A 17,960-nucleotide genomic window follows, 5' to 3' on the forward strand; every position below is an offset into this window, starting at 1 on the left:
GGCGATAAATATCTGTTGATATAATTGGATGTGAGATTCAGTGTTGAGATAGCATAAATTCTGCCCCTGGTTCCCTGGCAGGGCCCTATGATTTATGCAGGAGCAGAGGCAGCACGCAATCGAGCTGTCAAGAGAACGTCAGCTTATTAGGCAAATGCTGCGTGGTTTCTGAAGAGGGTCGACGCTATAAAATCCCACTCCAGTCTCTGGTGTGGAGAAACTCGGAGCTCAAGTCCGTGGAGAGACTGAAGAGAAAGAGAGGGGGAAAGAATAAGAGAGTGGGAACAGAAAGGCAAAGGAAAGAAAATCCCTGAAAAAGCTCCGGAGACGTTCCTCTGCAGAGAGGCGGCAGCGCCCGGCTCACCTGCAGAAGCGCCTCGGAAGGTAGGGAGCGCCTAGACGGAAAGGCGCGTCCAATTTCGCACCGCCTGAGCTGCCACCGTGGGCGCCGCGGAGCCGCTGCCGCGGTCCCCACGCGTGTGTGCCTGCGTGTGTGTGTGTGTGTGTGTGTGTGTGTGTGTGTGTGTGTGTGTGTTTGCTGACTGTGTCTCAAGATTCCGATAGTAGCTGGGATGTGGCAAAAGCCAACTTAGACGGCTACTCATCACTACCCTCACTGCCAGTTTTCCACCCTCCCTGGCGGTGTAGACGAGCCTCCCATCTATCCTGAGCCCCGAAAGAAGGATGCTGGGCCAGGGATGGATAAAGAGGAGGAAGCAGCAGTTCTCAATTTGGAGGAACACGCTGAAATGTCCGGAAAGAGATGGGGTTAGGAGGGAGGGGTAAAGCGGCTGAGATCTTAAATTTGTAGATCTTTAGAGCTCAGGAAGTCAGTTTTGGGGCTAGTTAGAAAAGGGATTCAGGGACCGTCCTTTCGGGGGTCTCCAAAGCAGAGGGGTCACTCCAGCCTAGCGAGGAGGGGCTGAGCTTTGGAGCTGAGCTCTGGCGCGGAGCCCTGCAGGCGTCCCTTTTCCTGCGCCCCCTCACTCCAACTCTTGAAGTCCGTGTTCGGGAACTTCAGAACCGCGGACAGCGCCCGCATGAGCCCCTGAGCCACGTCTATGGGTGTCCTGTAGGAAGATCCCCGCCAAGCGCACCTCCCAGTTGAGCTAAACTCTGACCAACTCTTTCTCTTTCCTTCTCTCGTTTCGCCCTCTGCCCACCTCCGTGCCGCAGCTAGCGCCCCTAACATGAGACTGCCGCTGCTCGTGTCCGCGGGAGTCCTGCTGCTAGCTCTCCTGCCCTGCCCGCCATGCAGGGCTCTCCTCAGCCGGGGGCCCGTCCCGGGCGCCCGGCAGGCCCCACAGCTCCCCCAAGCCCTGGATTTCTTCCAGCCGCCGCCGCAGCCCCAGCAGCCGCAGCAGCCGCAGGCTCGGCCAGTCCTGCTCCGCATGGGGGAGGAATACTTCCTCCGCCTGGGCAACCTCAATAAGAGCCCTGCTGCTCCCCTCTCGCCTGCCTCCTTGCCTCTCGCCGGCAGCAGCGGCAGCCGCCTTTCTCCGGACGAGGTGACCGCCAACTTTTTCCGCGCGTTGCTCCGGCGCCCGCTCGACAGCTCGGCGGGTCCCACGGAGCGCGGCACCGAGAGCGCCCTCGGTGGCCGCCAGGAGGCACCGGAGAGGGAGAGGCGATCCGAGGAACCTCCCATCTCGCTGGATCTCACCTTCCACCTCCTCCGAGAAGTCTTGGAAATGGCCAGGGCCGAGCAGTTAGCGCAGCAAGCCCACAGCAACAGGAAACTGATGGAGATTATTGGGAAATGAGACAGTGCGTTTGGCCCCAAATTCTGCATTTAGCACAAAAATTTAAAAAATAAATAAATAAAAAATAAAGTAATACAGTATTCTGTACCATAGCGTTGCTCTGATACCATCTGTTTATTTTTATATAGCTTGAAACATAGAAGATGTACAACAAGGGCGCCTATACTCAGCATGCACACGTGTACTCAGCGTGCTGTGACAGCAGCAACGTTGTTTGTGTTGTCTACTTTTAGTTTCCATTTCCAGGTGTCTTTTACGGTGTTTTAAAGAGCCTATAGACCCAAGAGGAAACCTTTTCACGAAGCAGACATAAGTCACCCAGCCGCCTTTGTTGTGGTCTGAGCAGAAAAGAATGTCATACTTTTTGGTGGGGGAGACAAAATCTGTAAGCTCTTTGAATCAACTTTCCTTGTAAATGTTTCAGGAATAAAACATCTTTCCAATCCTTGGTCCATTTGATTGTGTAAGAGAATGTTCAATATTTATATTTTTAATAAATGCTGCCAAGGTAATCATGAGTTTATTTATCCTCTTCAATGCTAGTAGGGGAAATACTGTCAGCTCCTGGCTTCCTCCAAGTTGACTGCAGCGCGAGAAAAACCAAAACACTTACATTTTCTTGTCTACGACAAATACAAACATATCTGTGGCTTAGATCCCGCTGTCATCTTGGGCTTGTCTCTGTACCTTAGATTACTCCCCTGAGATTGAGTTAAGTTATTTGGGAAGTTGCTTCCAGCTCTAAGACTTAGTGATTCTCTAAGTGAACTATCGATTCATAGTGAAAATAACATATAACCCTGATTAACTATAAGATGTAAAATAATTGGGGAGGGTTGGGGAAAGAGGAAAGGAAAAGAGGAGATGGTTGAGGGAGCTCGCCTCCAAACTATAGGGCCAAAATGCTGCATTTTTTTCTATGAGAAAGATTCACATACTATCAAGCTATTACTTTGCTACCATAAAATATTTTTGCTAAGCTGTTTCCCAATGCCTACTTCTAATAGGAGAAACTTGATAGCCTCTTCGCTTAAAGCAATGAAATTTTATTGCTATAAGATGACACTTGGGAAAAAATTTTTATAAAGAATATTTTAACTTGAAAAACTCCCCAAATACCCTCCTCATTTATGTCTATGCCAACTCTAATCACTTTCATCCTTAGAAATATAAACTATATTCACTTTTAAAATCAAACAGCACATCTAATTAGTTTTACAATGCATTCACCTTTGGTAGTTTAGTTATAACTTTTAAAAAATTCAGTTGAATGCTCAATACTTCAAAATTAATTTGGATGTGTGAAAATGCTCCGTCTCTTGGGACCCTCTAAATACACTTGACTAAAGGATTAATAAGATAATATAAAACACTGAATAAATCATTATAAGACTAAGTTGTTAAAAACAGCATTTATTTAAGAGTTCATACAGAGTAAAGTTATACTTATATTCTAAAAGAAGCATTATGGTGGGACAAATAAAGCATGATTTAAATAGATATAGACACACACACAATACCCACACACTCATATATGTGTGTGTGGGTATTGTGTGTGTGTGTGTGTGTGTGTGTGTGTTTAAATACATGCAGTTGTTCTGTAGTTTAGCAGGTTGGTGCCTTAGTGGATACATGAGAAAGTAGATAGTTCCTGTTGAAAAGCTTTTTTTTTTTTCATTAAAGTGCCAGATATCTGCATATTTAAAACTAAGATTATAGAAATGTCCTAAGCTTTCAACCTTCTGGACTATGAAAGTGTCACCAGAGTCAAAGAACATTTCTACATATACCTCCAGCGATATGTATTATGGAAAAGAGGAAACCTTTGTGAAACAATTCATACCTTTGGTCAATGATTTACCTTTTGTCCATATAATGAGAAATCAGTCACTTCTGAATTAACACTGAATTTCACTGACCATCTGCATTGTTAAAAAGGAAAGAGATTAAGAGCTACTATGCTATGATATTCAAAGCCAGTGCCTATCAGAGACAAGAGCGTAGTGCCCACTTTTTCTGCCTTCACCAGTTACTACTAACGCACGCACGCATGTACCACACTTATACATCCTTCATTCATAATGTTTCCCACACAATAAGAGTTTTGCCTAAAATCAAGTTTCTTTTTTTCCAATGCTTTCTGCAACTATTTTCTCAAAGTATTGTTTTTCCTTAATATGTTTCATAAGTCATCTGGAATTAGAGGGGTTTTTTTGCAGAAATCCTGTCCAGAGGTCCCTTTTCTCATCTGCATAATATTAATCTCATCTAGGTTCCCTGCTGCCTCTGTGCATCTCAGCCAGGCAGACAGAGGGGCAGCAGTTGGAATGAACATCATTCTTTCAGGGAGTTCAACCAGGAAAAAGAGAAGACATGGCGAGCTGGCTCAGAATCAGCTCCATTCCCACTCCCTGCAGCTGCAGCCTGTCCCTGCAGGGGAGGGTCCTCAAATCCAATCTGCAACAGAGAAAATCTGAGTCAGAGGAGGAAAAGGCTAGTCCCTTAGGGGGTTGGTCCAATCCCTTTTCTACTGAGGAGAAACAATCATCATAATAATAATTATATGGGGCATAATTATTATTAGGGATGAGAAGCAAGCTCGTTATCTTGGCCACGGTCAAGAGCCATGAAAGTGATTCACACTCATGATCCAAAGAGGAGCAGCAGGAACACATGCAGTGGAGGGGAGTTCTTGGGAAAGAGTGAGGCTAGTCTACTTTTTAAAAAAAGTCTACTTGTGCAGTGTTTACTGAGATGAAAGATGCATTGAAAATAATGGGAATTTGGATTTAGAAAAGTCTGCAGAACAAATAAAATCCTATTTTAAATGCTATTACTATATCGCAGGACATATAATCTCTCCACTGTTAAAGTAAGAATTTCTAACTAGGATGTGAATGTGTGTGTGTGTGTGTGTGTGTGTGTGTGTGTGTGTGTGTGTGTAGTATAATTTCTGCAAAAAAATGCAGGCTTTGTTTTCAGCAAATCTTGAATGAAAGGACTTTCTTTTTTAGGCCATAAAAGTCTCATAACATCAATATTTCTAAAGAGATATCTTTCTTTTATAGAGCTATCTCTATAAAATGTATTTATCTTTTAGAGATACCCGACAGATACAAGTTGTAATTTTGAAGTAATCAATCAATCTAATCTCATTAAGTGAAATTTATGTTGTTTTGAATTGAAAACATGATAACTTGATGGAATGAAAGACCATCATAAAGTCTTATTGAAATGCAGTTTGATGGATAAACTCCAACCCTTTACATTGAAAGGGACCATGACAAACACAGATCTTCCTAGGAGAACTCCCGAAGACAGGGTAACATATCTGATGACTTCGCTTGTAAAGTTATCCCACCGATAGAATGCCCGTGATTTCAAAGCAATGAAAGCACATGCATTCAACTCAGAAGCCCCGGGTGACTTTATGAAGCGGCTATATTATATGAATGGACAATACATGGCACAGGCAAAGCAGAACTTTGATGAGTATGTAGTTTTGTTGCTGCTCAAAATACTTTTGAGTGAAAAATGAGTGTCCTGCATTTTATCAGATTTTACCCTAAACATATGTTTTGGGGTAGTGTTTCAAGTTCAGTAAAATGATCCCAAGTCCTTATGGCTTTGGGGTTATCCCTCCCACGGCCACGCTGCTCCCTGAAAGGAAGTTAAAATAGGCCATGAAATCCTATTAGCGACCACAGCCTAAAACGGAAGCATGTACAATAGTTTTCTATGATGGAATAGTTGAGACATCAAGTGCAACTGGGCTTTTACAGAAAGGCTGCTATTGGAGTCTGTGGATAATGGGACAGCTACCACAATATCCTTGAAGTTGAGGTGGAATAAACATCATCTTGACAGAATCTGTGCCTGTTTATGGACCTCAAATTCTTCTCCTCCCCACCATAGTCACCTTACTCTTACAAATCCTAAAACAACAACAACAACAACAACAAACCCAAGTGATCTGGGCCTATCATGGATACGTAAGACTTTTTTCTAACCATCTATATTAGTGAATAGTAAATTCTGCCTAGAAGAACAGACCATCAGGGTCCATTCTGTAGCCTCTTTTCCTTAAAGGCAATTTGTAATGTAGAATAAACTTGCATGACAGCTGTTCTAAAATGTCTGAAGAGTGAAACTAGTTGGGTAAGGTATTTTCTGCAGAGGGATGTAGTCTTTGTGAAACTACTGGTTTGCTAACAAACCATTTGGGACTGCTTTTGGAATTTCTATATATTTTTGTGCTTTTTGTACTCGAGATTAAAATCTATCTTCCTATTAAAATGTTTTAGCTGTTAATACCCTACAGCCTTCAAAACTTGGTATTAAACAGTTAAGGTTTGCTGCTTTCATACCCCACTTTCTCAGTCATTATTAGATTTATCTCCAAACAATATGGACCTTATCTTTCAGATAAACCATCTTTCAGAGAAGAAAGCCCAGTGGCAGAGGAGGTGGGGGGGTGTAGGAACAAGAGCAGAGGTTATCCTGAGTGTCTTTAGGTGATTACACCATTTCCTTGGTCTTGTTTATGTAAACCTGAGGATCCACCAACTATCTCAGCAAAGAAATTTTATGCAAAGAGGCTTACCCTGGTTTTGAATCCCAGAGTAACTACTTATTAACTGTATGACACAAACAAGTCACTGAACATCTCTGAGCCTTAGTTTTCTCTTGTAAAATAGAGATGAGATCCTATCTAATAAGGTTGAAGTGAGGACTGAATAAAAAGAATATATATATATATATATATATATATATATATATATATATATATATATGAATGTATTCACTGTGCACATGCCTCACTTATATTAAGTGCTTTATAAATGTTAATTTCTCTCTCCCTCCTTCTCTCCTTCCCTCCCTTCTCTCCTTCCCTCCCTTCTCTCCTTCCTTCCTTCCTTCTTTTTACATTTGTATCAAGGCTCCTCTGCCATGTAGAACCACCTGAGGACGGTTTATGGGGACCTATATACAATAGCAATGACCCATACGTACCCCACCCCAGTAAGGAAAAACAATTATATTTGCAATGCTCATCTTTCCAGAATGAAATATTTGATTTAATTCCCTTATCATGTTGTAATCGTGGTTATTCATCACCTTCCCCAGTGAATCCCCAAGTAGCCCAACGTTATATATGGCTCTCTCATAAGGGAAGAATGTGTTAAAAGATTTAGAATCCTCCTTTTTATAAGCACAGCCCATTAAATCAGAAGCAGATATTTTTTCTATAGCCTTCCCTCAAATGGAACTGTATATATGTATTCTTTAAATAGTTTTTCCACGGCTGGCGGTCTTCCTTCACAGGAAGTGCTATTTTGGGGGAATAATGATGAACAAAGGACAGAGAGTGGTAAGTACTGCTCTCCTTTACCTGCTTTTGAGTTTGTCCTGCATCCAGTTTAGTTTGAGGAGGGTAAAAAGTTGAAGAAAGGATTGTTAATTCCATGTTATTTTTAAATTTTACACATTTTTCTCAGATGACAAACTAAACGAACAAACTTACAACCATCATTTAACATTGTAATCTGTCAACATGGGGCTTCAGATAATTTGAGAAATATGAGTTTTCATCACAAAAACCATAAAATGTAATAGGGAGGCAGCATTTTCCCTCTGTCTCAACTCTGACACCCAATTTGGTCAAGATCCACAAAAGACGAGCCGGAGGGAGTGATGTGCCTTTGCTTAGAGGAAAGAGTGTTTTTCTCAGCTGAGTTTGACCAGGAATCCTGGGTATTAATGAACCAGAGTCACCAGAAGGACACAATCTTTTTTCTTTTGATTTCTTTCCTGTTACTATCAAATGTCCTTTGAGAGGAAGAAATTGAAGTCAGATTATGGCCCTAGGGTATCATTTCACTGCACAGAAGAGCAAGGTGTTGAGAGGTGCCTCCAGCCAGAGCTGTGTGATGTACAGGCATCGCCTGGACAGGTTATGGCACCTGGAACCATTTCTTGTTGATGGGGCATGCATGCTTTCTGCCTGCTCCTCAGCGTGCCATCTTGTGCACATCTGTCTCTGTGTGCAGGACAGTTGCAGGTATGGACAGTGTTTGCTCAGCTGAACCATGTGGCTACATGGTATTTTGAAAAAAACTTGAATTAGTTGCAAACATGAAACATTCAGGAGCAAGGATGTAGAGAAATAGAAACTCTTGTGCACTGTTGGTGGGAATGTAAAATCGTGTAGCTGCTATAGAAAATAGTACGGCAGTTCTTCAAACAACTGAACATAAAATTACCACATAATCTAGCAATTCCATTTTTGGGTATATACCCCCAATTAATTGAAAATAGGGACTTACACAGATAACCAGCAGCCCTATTCACAGTGGCTAAGAGGTAGAAGCAACCCAAGTGTCCATCAGTGGATGAATAGATAACCAATGTGGCATTTTTACAGATGATGGAATATTTTTCAGCCTTAAAAAGGAAGGAAATTCTGACACATGCTACAACCTGGATGAGTCTTGAGGACAATATGCTCAGTGAAATAAAACTGTCAGGAAAGACAAATACTGTATGATTCAACAGATATAAGGTATCTAAAGCAGTTAAGTTCATAGAAACAGAAAGTGGAAAGGTGGTTGCCAGTGGCTAGGGGCCGGGAGCAACGGGAATTGTTTAATGGGTCAGAGGGTCAGTTTTGCAGAATGAAAATGTCCTGGAGATGGGTCGCACAACAATGTGAATAACTGAACACTGAACTGTAACTCAGAAATTGTTAGGATTATAATTTTTATGTTGTGTTTGTGTGTGTGTGTGTTTAACCACAATTAAAATTTCTTTGTAATTTAGGAGACTTCACATTAAAACCTGGATTTGCAGGTTCTCTTGACAAAGGGGAAATGTAGGACCAGCCCCTGCCAGGAGAGCCTGGGAGCGCGGCCCCTTCGGGCAGCAGACGCGCTGTCCTGCTCCCGCACTGCTCACCACCCCCTTTGCCTCCCCTGCCGCCGGCTGCTTTCCGTGGCCACTTACCATTGCGCTTGTACAGGTGCTATGTGCTCAGAGTAAAAGAGGAAAGCAAACTATATCTTGTATTTATGCTTCTATCAACCTTTTCTTTTACCTGGCCTGCTTTTTCGTTAATGTTACCTTCTTAGTCTCTAAGAGCACACAAGCTTGTCGCTCTTAACAGAAGGCTAGTTTTTAGTAGGAAGGTGTCAAAGAAAAGAGCGTAAAATGCTCAGTGGAATCTTTGGCTTGATTTTTATGCTAATTGTGATAAATTTTTTTAAAAAAGCCGACATGCTTCTTGTGGCAATATTCTTGAAAATCAAGTTGTGATGTGTAGTCACACAACAGTCTAGCCAACTGTCCCCCGTGTCTTTCCTTAAGGAAAGAAGAGTCTGTGAGACTGTGCCTTTCTGGGACTCTGTTCCATCCTTGTGTTTACACCTTACGTCTCTTTGTCTGGTCCCCAAAAGATGGTTTGCAGCCAAAGACGGGTAAGATATCTCAAAGGAGATACAACCTACGCCAGGCGGAACCGAGTGGGGACCCCCAATGAGCTGCCTTAGAAAAATATGGGAAGGGGCCTTGCCTCCCCTTCCCCCTGCCTGGGAAAAGCCATTGCTGGCTCTGGCTTTTCCCTGGCACCTGTTTGTGAGAGAAGTCATGAGGACAATAAAGGTCAGTTTTCTCCACTTATCTCAACGGAACTGTTACAATACGAGAGACTTGACCCTGAGAGGGTATATACCTTGGGTAAGACATCATGGGACCTTGTCCTTCAGCTGTTTATAGATAAAGGGTGATTGGAATAAACGTTTTTCTGTTATAATGTATGAGTCTCACAGACCATGTAAGAAACAATGTTACTTTCTTGTATTTGTATACCTATCAATAAAAACCTCCAGTCCGTCTTATTCTGGGCTCCAGTCCTCTGAGACCGAGAGACCCCTGGCCCTCGGCGAGATTTAACTGCATTAAGTCTCCCTTTGTTTCTTTCTTAAAAACTTAACCCAAGCTGCCCCTTCTCGCACCCTCACTGCCCATGTTGCGCTGGACGCGACAGTGATGCAGCCTTCAGTGTTCAACTGAGGCCAGATGTGTCCCTGGGCACTTAGCATAGGGGATGTAACTGGGTGGAAGTGCTCTTGTTTTGGCTTGGGGGGCAATCCCAGCAGCCCCCTTGACCTAAATGCACCTTGTACCACATGACTCACTGACTGAACAAAGCTGAACAGATGCTTTCCTGATACTCATTCTGGCACAGGTCTGGGTAGCCACAGTAGGAGGGAAGCTATGTTTTTAGCTGACCGGAAGTAAAAGAGTGCGCTCGGCCAGGCCATTTTGACCAGCAACGAATCAGGCTGCGTCTAAGCTTCCTAGGGCTCCAGGGGGTGCCGGCCTCAGCCTTTCCCCAAATGGTCGTCCTCTACACCCCCATGATCCTGATCCAGTAGCATTTACCTGTCCTGTGTTCCATGCCCTCAGGATTATCCGAGTGACACTAATTGATCTGATAAACTGAATTGCAAGTAAGATAATGGAAGACAATAACTTAATGTACACTCCTGCCAGATAGCATTTTACCCAGAAATGGCCATGCTGTATCCTGAGAGGTGACTGTTGCAAATATGTTAGTCCCTATGCCAGCATGAAGGGGATGTTGGAGGCAGTGAGGCTCCCACACGTGCCGCCCCCCCCCCCCTTGCTGTGAATACCAATCACAAATTCAACCTGACAGCAGCATCTGGTTACCAACGCATGTTAAATGCCAGTCTTTCTAGGCCAATTCAGAAGGCCCTTCTATAATGGAATCCATTTGCCTTAAAGGAATGTAGATAGGAGGGGTGAGGCTAGAATCGAGTGGGCAGCCGCCCTGTGTCTACCCTGCAACTGCTAGGCTGGGTCAGGGAATCAAATCCAGATGCTAGAAACAGGCGTGGGTAGGAATGTTGAGGTCATGTCTAGGATGTTTATTTGGAAAGATTAAACCCAAGCACTGGCCTACTCCCCTAGTTACCATTCCTGAAACTTACGCCCTTGGATAGCTTAAGCTTTATGGATTCCAGACTGGAAAAGAGTACAGCCAAGAGCCTGGGCCGGTCATCAGCCTGAGAAGTAACTGAGACAGGCCCAAGACTCACCGCCAAGGGTCTAAGCCCTGGAAACTCTGTCAGGCAGGTCTGCCATTATGGCCATTTCTTTCCTAAGAATGCAGACATTTCTCCTTGGTGGTGGAGCAACCAAGACATCTTAGGACCGAAGCACAGAGCTGTGAACATACAGCCCGCTCTCCATGAATGCTAGAGGAAGAAGAAAACAGGTAACCCCCCGAAAGAGCTCTGGCAGGAAAACAGTCACCAAAAAGCCTTTTTGTCCCCTTGGGAGGATTTGGAGCTGTACACACTGAGTGATTTAAGGGATGGGTGAAGGGAGTGGATTTGGGGGCTTTGTTGCCATTAGCTGCTTCCTTCTTGCTAAGGGAAGATCAGAAACAAAAGTAACTTCCTCAGGCCTGTGAAACAAAAAGAAACTCATTCACTCACTTTTTCTTGACCTAGAGGAAGATGTAGGGTGTATTCTGTTTGGTTTGTTTCAAACGTGGTGTCTAGGAATTGAGGGGGTCAGGTGGGGAGCAGGAAGGAGAAGGTAAACTGCTGATATCGCAGCCTGGCGAAAACTCCACGCCAGCTCTCTTCTCAGCTGTGGACCCCACCATGTGCGTCCCCAACAGACTGTATGTGTGTGCTCTCACCCTTTCTGCAAGACCCGAATTACAGACAACTGCTAATTAGATCACTCATGCTCACAGACAAGGGCTTCTGTGCCTCTGGTGGGCACATAGGCCAAACAGGTTCTCAAGAGCAATGGGAGGTAGATAGCACTATTATGCCCAGTTTACGGATGAGAAAATGCAGAAGCAGAAAGTCTGAAGAACTTGCTCCAAGTCACTCTAAGGATAAAATGCTGAGATTTGTTAATAGTTGGCCACAAATCCAAAGAGAAAAGGGGCAGCCAGTGCTGTTGAGCATATGAGACTCTGGAGACGGGCCAACTCTGACCCTGGAAGTCAGATAGAGAAGCAGGGTGGTCAGCAGCATGGCGTGCTCTCATTTGCAATGTACCGCCATACCCCTGCGAGCAGTGGAGGCCGAGAAACGACCTGCCCTGTGAGGCTATGCCAGTGGGTTATCAGTGGTGCATCAAAGCAAGGAGAACCCTTGGCCCCACTGTTTTTGCTTCATTCACATCAGCCCAGGTAAAGTGGGGATTTGCTCACTTTCCCCAGATGTGGGCTTGGCCTCCATTGTACTGCATGCGCACGTCCCATTGGGGAAGCCAAGGAGTCACTGGGGACCAAGCTCCCAGCAGCTCTGTGATCCAAGCAAGTCCTCAACGTCTGAGATCCCCCACTATGAAAGGAGGACGTTTAACCATTCCTTCTGTCCAGGGTTTAAGTGAAAGAATCTCTATGAAAGACTTTGTGAATGAGGAAGAAATGTGTAGTTGTTAACGTTAGTTACAGCCGTTGCCATGTGGCTTTGGTTTTTTAGATGCATTAGGTGGTGGATTAATTCACCACTTTGTGGGCTGTGGTGGGGAAAAGGCACATCATGGAAATCGTGGAGAAATGTTTAAAAAGACAGAAAAAATCCACAGGATGTACAACTGACAAAGGTCTGAGGTTAAATCAGAATAAGAAATAATTTTAAAACACAGGAAGCAAAACTCAACTAGCTGTGTCATAACAACTTCCCCAGAGAGCTCTCCCCAGGGCTGTGTTACTGTTTTCATGGAATTGTAGAGCTGTAGGCACAGGTTGCCAGGGGAAATGAATTCATTACATTGCTCACACACGATTTACATTATATTTCCCTCTTTAAAATGGATACATCCATTTTAGTTTCCTATTAAAGGGACATTTACTAAGAATGCTATTTGATCCTGAGAAACATAGTCTGCAGTTTAAGTATAGATTTTTTGTCCTTTTAGGAGAGCCCTCAAATTGACAGTTATTAGGATATCACTTTCCCAGCAAGGGGAAAAAAAAAACAACCCAGAAAAAGAAAATTACAGTTGTAGGATGCAAATAATAAAACATTTACAATGTTAACGTAATGGCCTCATTAAAACTTACTTGTTTAAGAAAAACCTTACTCTCTCCTGAAATTTTTTTCAATGTAAAAATGCCTTCATTTCATTACTATAAATTGTTATAATTTCCAGGATTACCATGTTTCCCCAAAAATAAGACCTAGCCGGACAATCAGCTCTAATGCATCTTTTGGAGTAAAAATTAATATGACTCGGTCTTATTTTACTATAAAAAAGACTGGGTCTAATATAATATAGTACAGCATAGTATAATATAATATAACAACGGGTCTTTATTAATTTTTACTCCAAAAGACGCATTAGAGCTGATTGTCCAGCTAGGTCTTGTTTTCAGGGAAACATGGTATTAAGTCCTGGACAGTGTTGTGCAGTAACTGCAGGCCAATCCTGACCATTGATCAGTTTTCTCTCTGATTTTACCCAGCTGAAATTCCAGCACAGTCAGGGCACCTGGTATACCAGTGATTTGTAAGCCTGACTCTCCTAATTTGTAATATATAGCAATCGTTCTCAGTGTGGTTTTCTATTTGAAAATAATTTGACACCTTGAATCCTCAATTAAATTTAGAGAACTTAGTTAAATTTTCATCCATTTCAGTTTGTTTTGGAAAATTAAATAGATTATTTCAAAGAACACAGGACCTATTGTCACACTCATGGGAAATCATGTTCTTAGTCTCCTGCTTTTTTTTTAAGATGTTCTATAGTACCTTGTGAGATTAATCTCGCTCAGAAAAGAAGCTTTCTAGACCTCTAACCTCAGGCATCTCTCACCTCTCAGTCTCTGGTGGCAACTGGAGTTGATATTTACCCTTGAAATCAGAATGAATGATTTGGTCTCAAAGGTCATTTGCATGAAAATGATTTTATCTTTTTGCATGTGACACCTTGTGGAGACCCAGGGCTCCCCAAGGCTGCTTCTCCTTGGAATATCAGCCCATAATTCATCTCAATTTAGGAAAATATGAATATTTTCATGGGGACTGAATCTTGGGATGATGAGAAATTTGAATAGATCTCAGGCCTGGGGACACAAGTATGAGTTTCTGAGAGCCTAGGAAATAAACCCTGGGCTTCAAGAAGAGAAAATCATCTTTGCTAGCTCCTCGCCTGTCTTTTTTTAAACCATTCTTAACAATTCTTCAAGAACTATGACAATGATGAATGTGAATGCATCTAAACAGAGTTTCAAAATACATGAGGCAAAACTCACAGGACTCCAAGGAAAAATACACAGATCTACAATTGTAGTCAGAGATCTCAAAATTCCTCTCTCTGCAACTGGTAAAACAAGTAAACAGAAAATCAGTAAGGCTACAGTAGACTTGAACAACACTACAAATCAATTGAACTAATTGACATTTGTAGAACATTTCACCCAGCAGCAACAGAAAATACAATGTTTTCAGTTACACATGGAACATTCACCAAGTTAGATCATATTTTGGACCATAAAACAAATCTCAATAAATTTTAAAAGACTGGACTCATATGGTAAAGAATAGTCTCTCTCCACAACAGGATCAAACCAGAAATCAAACAGAAAGCTATCTAGAAAATTTCCCAATATCTACAAATTAAATGCTACTCATCTAAATAATCCATGGGCCAAGGAAGAAACCACAAGTTAAGTTAGAAAATATTTTGAATTAAATGAAAATACAACATACCAAATCTTGTGGGATGTAGCTAAGCAGTGAGTGAGTAGAAGAAAATGTATAGCATTAAATTCTTCTATTAGAAAAGAAGAAAGATTTCAAATCAATAATCCAAACTGTAACCCTAAGAAACTAGAAAGAGAAGAGAAAATGAAACCCAAAGTAAGCATAAAAATGAAAAGAAAGCAAAAATGAATAAAATAGAAAATAGCCAAAAAAAAAAAAAAATAGAGAAAACCAATAAAGTAGAGGACGTACATGACCTGTTTTGGAGATTTCTACAAAGTTATAATAATCAGGACAGTGTGATATTGGTAGAGGGACAAACATACCGATCAATGGTACAAAATAGAGAGTCCAGAAGAAGGCCCACATAAACGGTCTTTTGAGTTTCTACAAAGTCATCAAGGTAATTCTCTGAGGGAAAGGATACTCTTTAAAAAAAAAATACTGCTGGAACAAATATCTATATGGAAAACAAATAAACTAAAACCAAAACCTTTATTTTTACCTCATATATACACAAGAATTAACTTAAAATGATGTTACCATGTTTCCCTGAAAATAAGACCTAGCCAGACCATCAGTTTTAATGTGTCTTTTGGAGCAAAAATTAATATAAGACCTGGTCTTATTTTAGTATAATATAAGACTGGGTATAATATAATATAATATAATATAATATAATATAATATAATCATATAAAACTGGGTCTTATATTAATTTTTGCTCCAAAAGACTCATTAAAGCTGATGGTCTGGCTAGGTCTTATTTTTGGGGAAACAAGGTAGCTCTACTTTAAGAGCTAAAACTATAAAAATTCTAGAAGAAAATATAGGAGAAAATCTTTGTAATTTTGAGTTAAGCAAAGATTTTTAAATAGGACACAAGTATAAGTGATAAAGGAAAAACACGACAAACTGGACTTCATTAAAGCAAAAAATGTTTGCTCTTCAAAATATACTGTTGAAAAAATGAAAAGGCAAGCCACAGACTGGGAAAACATATTTGCAAAACATGTGTGATAAGGGAGTTTTATCCAAAATACATAAAAAACGTTTACAACTCTCTGAGGAGGTAAATAACCCAATAAAAAGTCAGCAAAATATGAGAACAGATACTTCATCAAAGTAAATATAAAAATGACTAAGTACATGAAAAAGATGCTAAACATCATTAGTCATCTGGAAAATGCAAATCAAAACTACAAGAAGATACCACGCACATCCATTAGAATGGCAAAAATGTAAAAGATTGACTCAGTAGCAAGTTCTGGCTAGGATGTGGAATAATTAGAAGGTTTTTACATTGCTGGTGGAAACACAAAACTGAATAGCCACTACGGAAAAGTTTGACAGTTTCTTATGAAATGAACCAGGAACTTACTACACAATCCCACAATCCCACTCCTAGGTATTTACTCAAGAGAAATGAAAACATACATTCACACAGACCGATATGTGAATGTTCATAGTAGCTTTATGTATAGTTGCCAAAACTGCTGACAACATAACCATCCATCAAGTGATAAATAGGTATGTTGTGGTATACCCACACAATGGAATACTTACCACTCAGGAATCAAATGAAATGGGCTACTGATACATGCAACAAAATGAATGAATCTCAAAAGTAACATGCTCAGTGAAAGAAGCCAGTCACAAAAGTCTACAGAATGGATCTTTTCATGTATATAACCTTCTAGAACTGGCAAAGCTATAATGACTAGCAAAACGTCAGCTGGGATGCTGGGAGGGGAATAACTGCAAAGACCCATGAGGGAACTTTGTGGAGTGACAGAAATATTCTCTATCTTAATTGTGGTAGTGGCTGTACACTGCTACTACAAATATTACATATTTGTAAAAAGTTGTTGAACTGTGTGTACACTTAAAATGGATGCATTTTAAAAATCACGTGTCTTTCCTCTCTTCATTCCTCTACTGTTCTGTGACTGCCTGTAATATGTACATTCTATCTTTGCTCTACTGGGCAGTGAGCTCTATAAGTACCTTTAGGTGGACCTCAAGAGTTGAGCCATCATGGGTTTTATGGAGTTTATGGCATCTAAAGGGGTAATAACAGCTATGTAAACATTCGGTTAAATGGGTGCCTAGGAGGACATTTGGAAAACAGTTTGGGAAATGAGGACTTCTGTAAGAGCTTCAAGGCAAGAAATGTATCTTGAGAACTGCAATAGACTCTCCATTTCACTGAGAATCTATTGTCATTATTGTCACTCAGAATGATTTGCATCAGTCCTTATTCCATAACCCTCCCAATGAAAACATCCTGAAACAATATATAAAATTATTCATACTAGATTTTTCACCCTCTAATGCTGTGTAAATAGATGAATCTTTTCATTAAGTAGTTGTTCCATTTTCTTGGTGAGAAAACTGAGGCTCAAAAAAATTAAACACCCAGAGTCAGGTGCAGAAGCTGCAGGACTGGACCCTAAGTCCTTTCTCCTAATTTCACTGATCTTTCCAGTGCCCCATGCCTTAGCAGAATTTCTGCCCAACTTGATCGTCTGTTTTCAAGCTTGAAGAAAGCAATGTGAAAAGTGTATATTCTATTCTAGAAACAATAACCAGGTATGACATGGTAAAGCTTTTAGGGTCTTATACAACTACAAGTTCATGCTCTGGTGAAGTACATGAACTGTGGTTCTTTATAGAGGCAGAAATTGCGGAGATTTTAATATCAAAGTTCCTATCTCCAAAGCAATTGGCTCTTTGTAGAGTGCGTGTGTGTGTGTGTGTGTGTGTGTGTGTGTGTGTGTAAGGGGTGGGAATGGGGGGGCTCGTCTGACCTTGAGGCAGCTGCCGTGGTCCAGCTCGAGTATCAGCTAGAGCAGCTGCTAAGTTAATCCACCAAATAGAGAGATATTTCTCTGGAAATCCCTGTTCCCTGAACAGCTTCCACCTAAATGGTCGGACAGAGTCTGCCACACAAGGCCACAGAACCTCCTTGGGAAGGGAGGAAGGAGAATAGAGAGGGGCTTTCATTGCTGCTCCCACTTCTGCAAAAATCTAATTGCCACTCCTACTCCCAATAAAATACCCAATTGTTCACGGGGGTCGGGAGGCAGTCCCTGTGTTAACACCCTGGTGTAACTTGCATGTAAGTCACGTAGGGAGAGGAAGGGCAGGGGTGGAAGCAGATTGGACCAGGAAACGGCCACAAGGAGGCACCCCCAGGAGGTGAGACTCGCGGACACGGCTTGCCAAGGGCAGCCGACCTGTCTCACAGGGTCCTTCTCCCTCCTCATTATTGCCCTGTCATCTGTGGTTGACTAGGTAGGACCTGGTGTAATTTTTTCAAAATAAATTAAAAAATTAACACACGACATAGGTCCATTGTCATTTCCAACAACTTCTCTTTGCAGTGACAGAGCGTACAGCAGGCCTGGCCTAGAAAGGTGGAAACTGACAGGGCGATTTTG

At 41.8% G+C, this 17,960-nt stretch overlaps 2 protein-coding genes across 5 annotated transcripts in view; one reads left to right on the plus strand and one right to left on the minus strand.

Annotated features, from left to right (window-relative positions):
• The first annotated feature begins 213 nt into the window (after positions 1 to 213).
• Positions 214 to 1,850, plus strand: CRH (corticotropin releasing hormone). Its single transcript, XM_019710698.3, has 2 exons — positions 214 to 384; positions 1,177 to 1,850. Exon 2 carries the CDS (start codon positions 1,191 to 1,193, stop codon positions 1,761 to 1,763), a length of 573 nt encoding a protein of 190 aa, XP_019566257.1. The 5' UTR covers positions 214 to 384; positions 1,177 to 1,190; the 3' UTR covers positions 1,764 to 1,850.
• Positions 1,851 to 3,426: 1,576 nt separating this feature from the next.
• TRIM55 (tripartite motif containing 55) overlaps positions 3,427 to 17,960 on the minus strand; it is a 40,876-nt gene continuing 26,342 nt past the window's right edge. For all 4 annotated transcript variants that reach the window (XM_019710692.3, XM_019710694.3, XM_019710693.3 and 1 more), the window contains one exon: positions 3,427 to 4,220. In XM_019710692.3, coding sequence (XP_019566251.3) covers positions 4,098 to 4,220 — 123 coding nt within the window. In that variant the 3' untranslated portion in view covers positions 3,427 to 4,097. The remainder of the gene's footprint in view (positions 4,221 to 17,960) is intronic.

The sequence above is a fragment of the Rhinolophus sinicus genome, chromosome 7 (assembly GCF_057876585.1).
Source record: "Rhinolophus sinicus isolate RSI-liver-muscle chromosome 7, RSI-T2T, whole genome shotgun sequence".
NCBI classification, from domain to species: Eukaryota; Metazoa; Chordata; class Mammalia; order Chiroptera; family Rhinolophidae; genus Rhinolophus; species Rhinolophus sinicus.

Coding starts and splice junctions, on each gene's coding strand:
- CRH (XM_019710698.3), top strand. CDS start 1,191: ATGAGACTGCCGCTGCTCGTGTCCGCGGGAGTCCTGCTGCTAGCTCTC.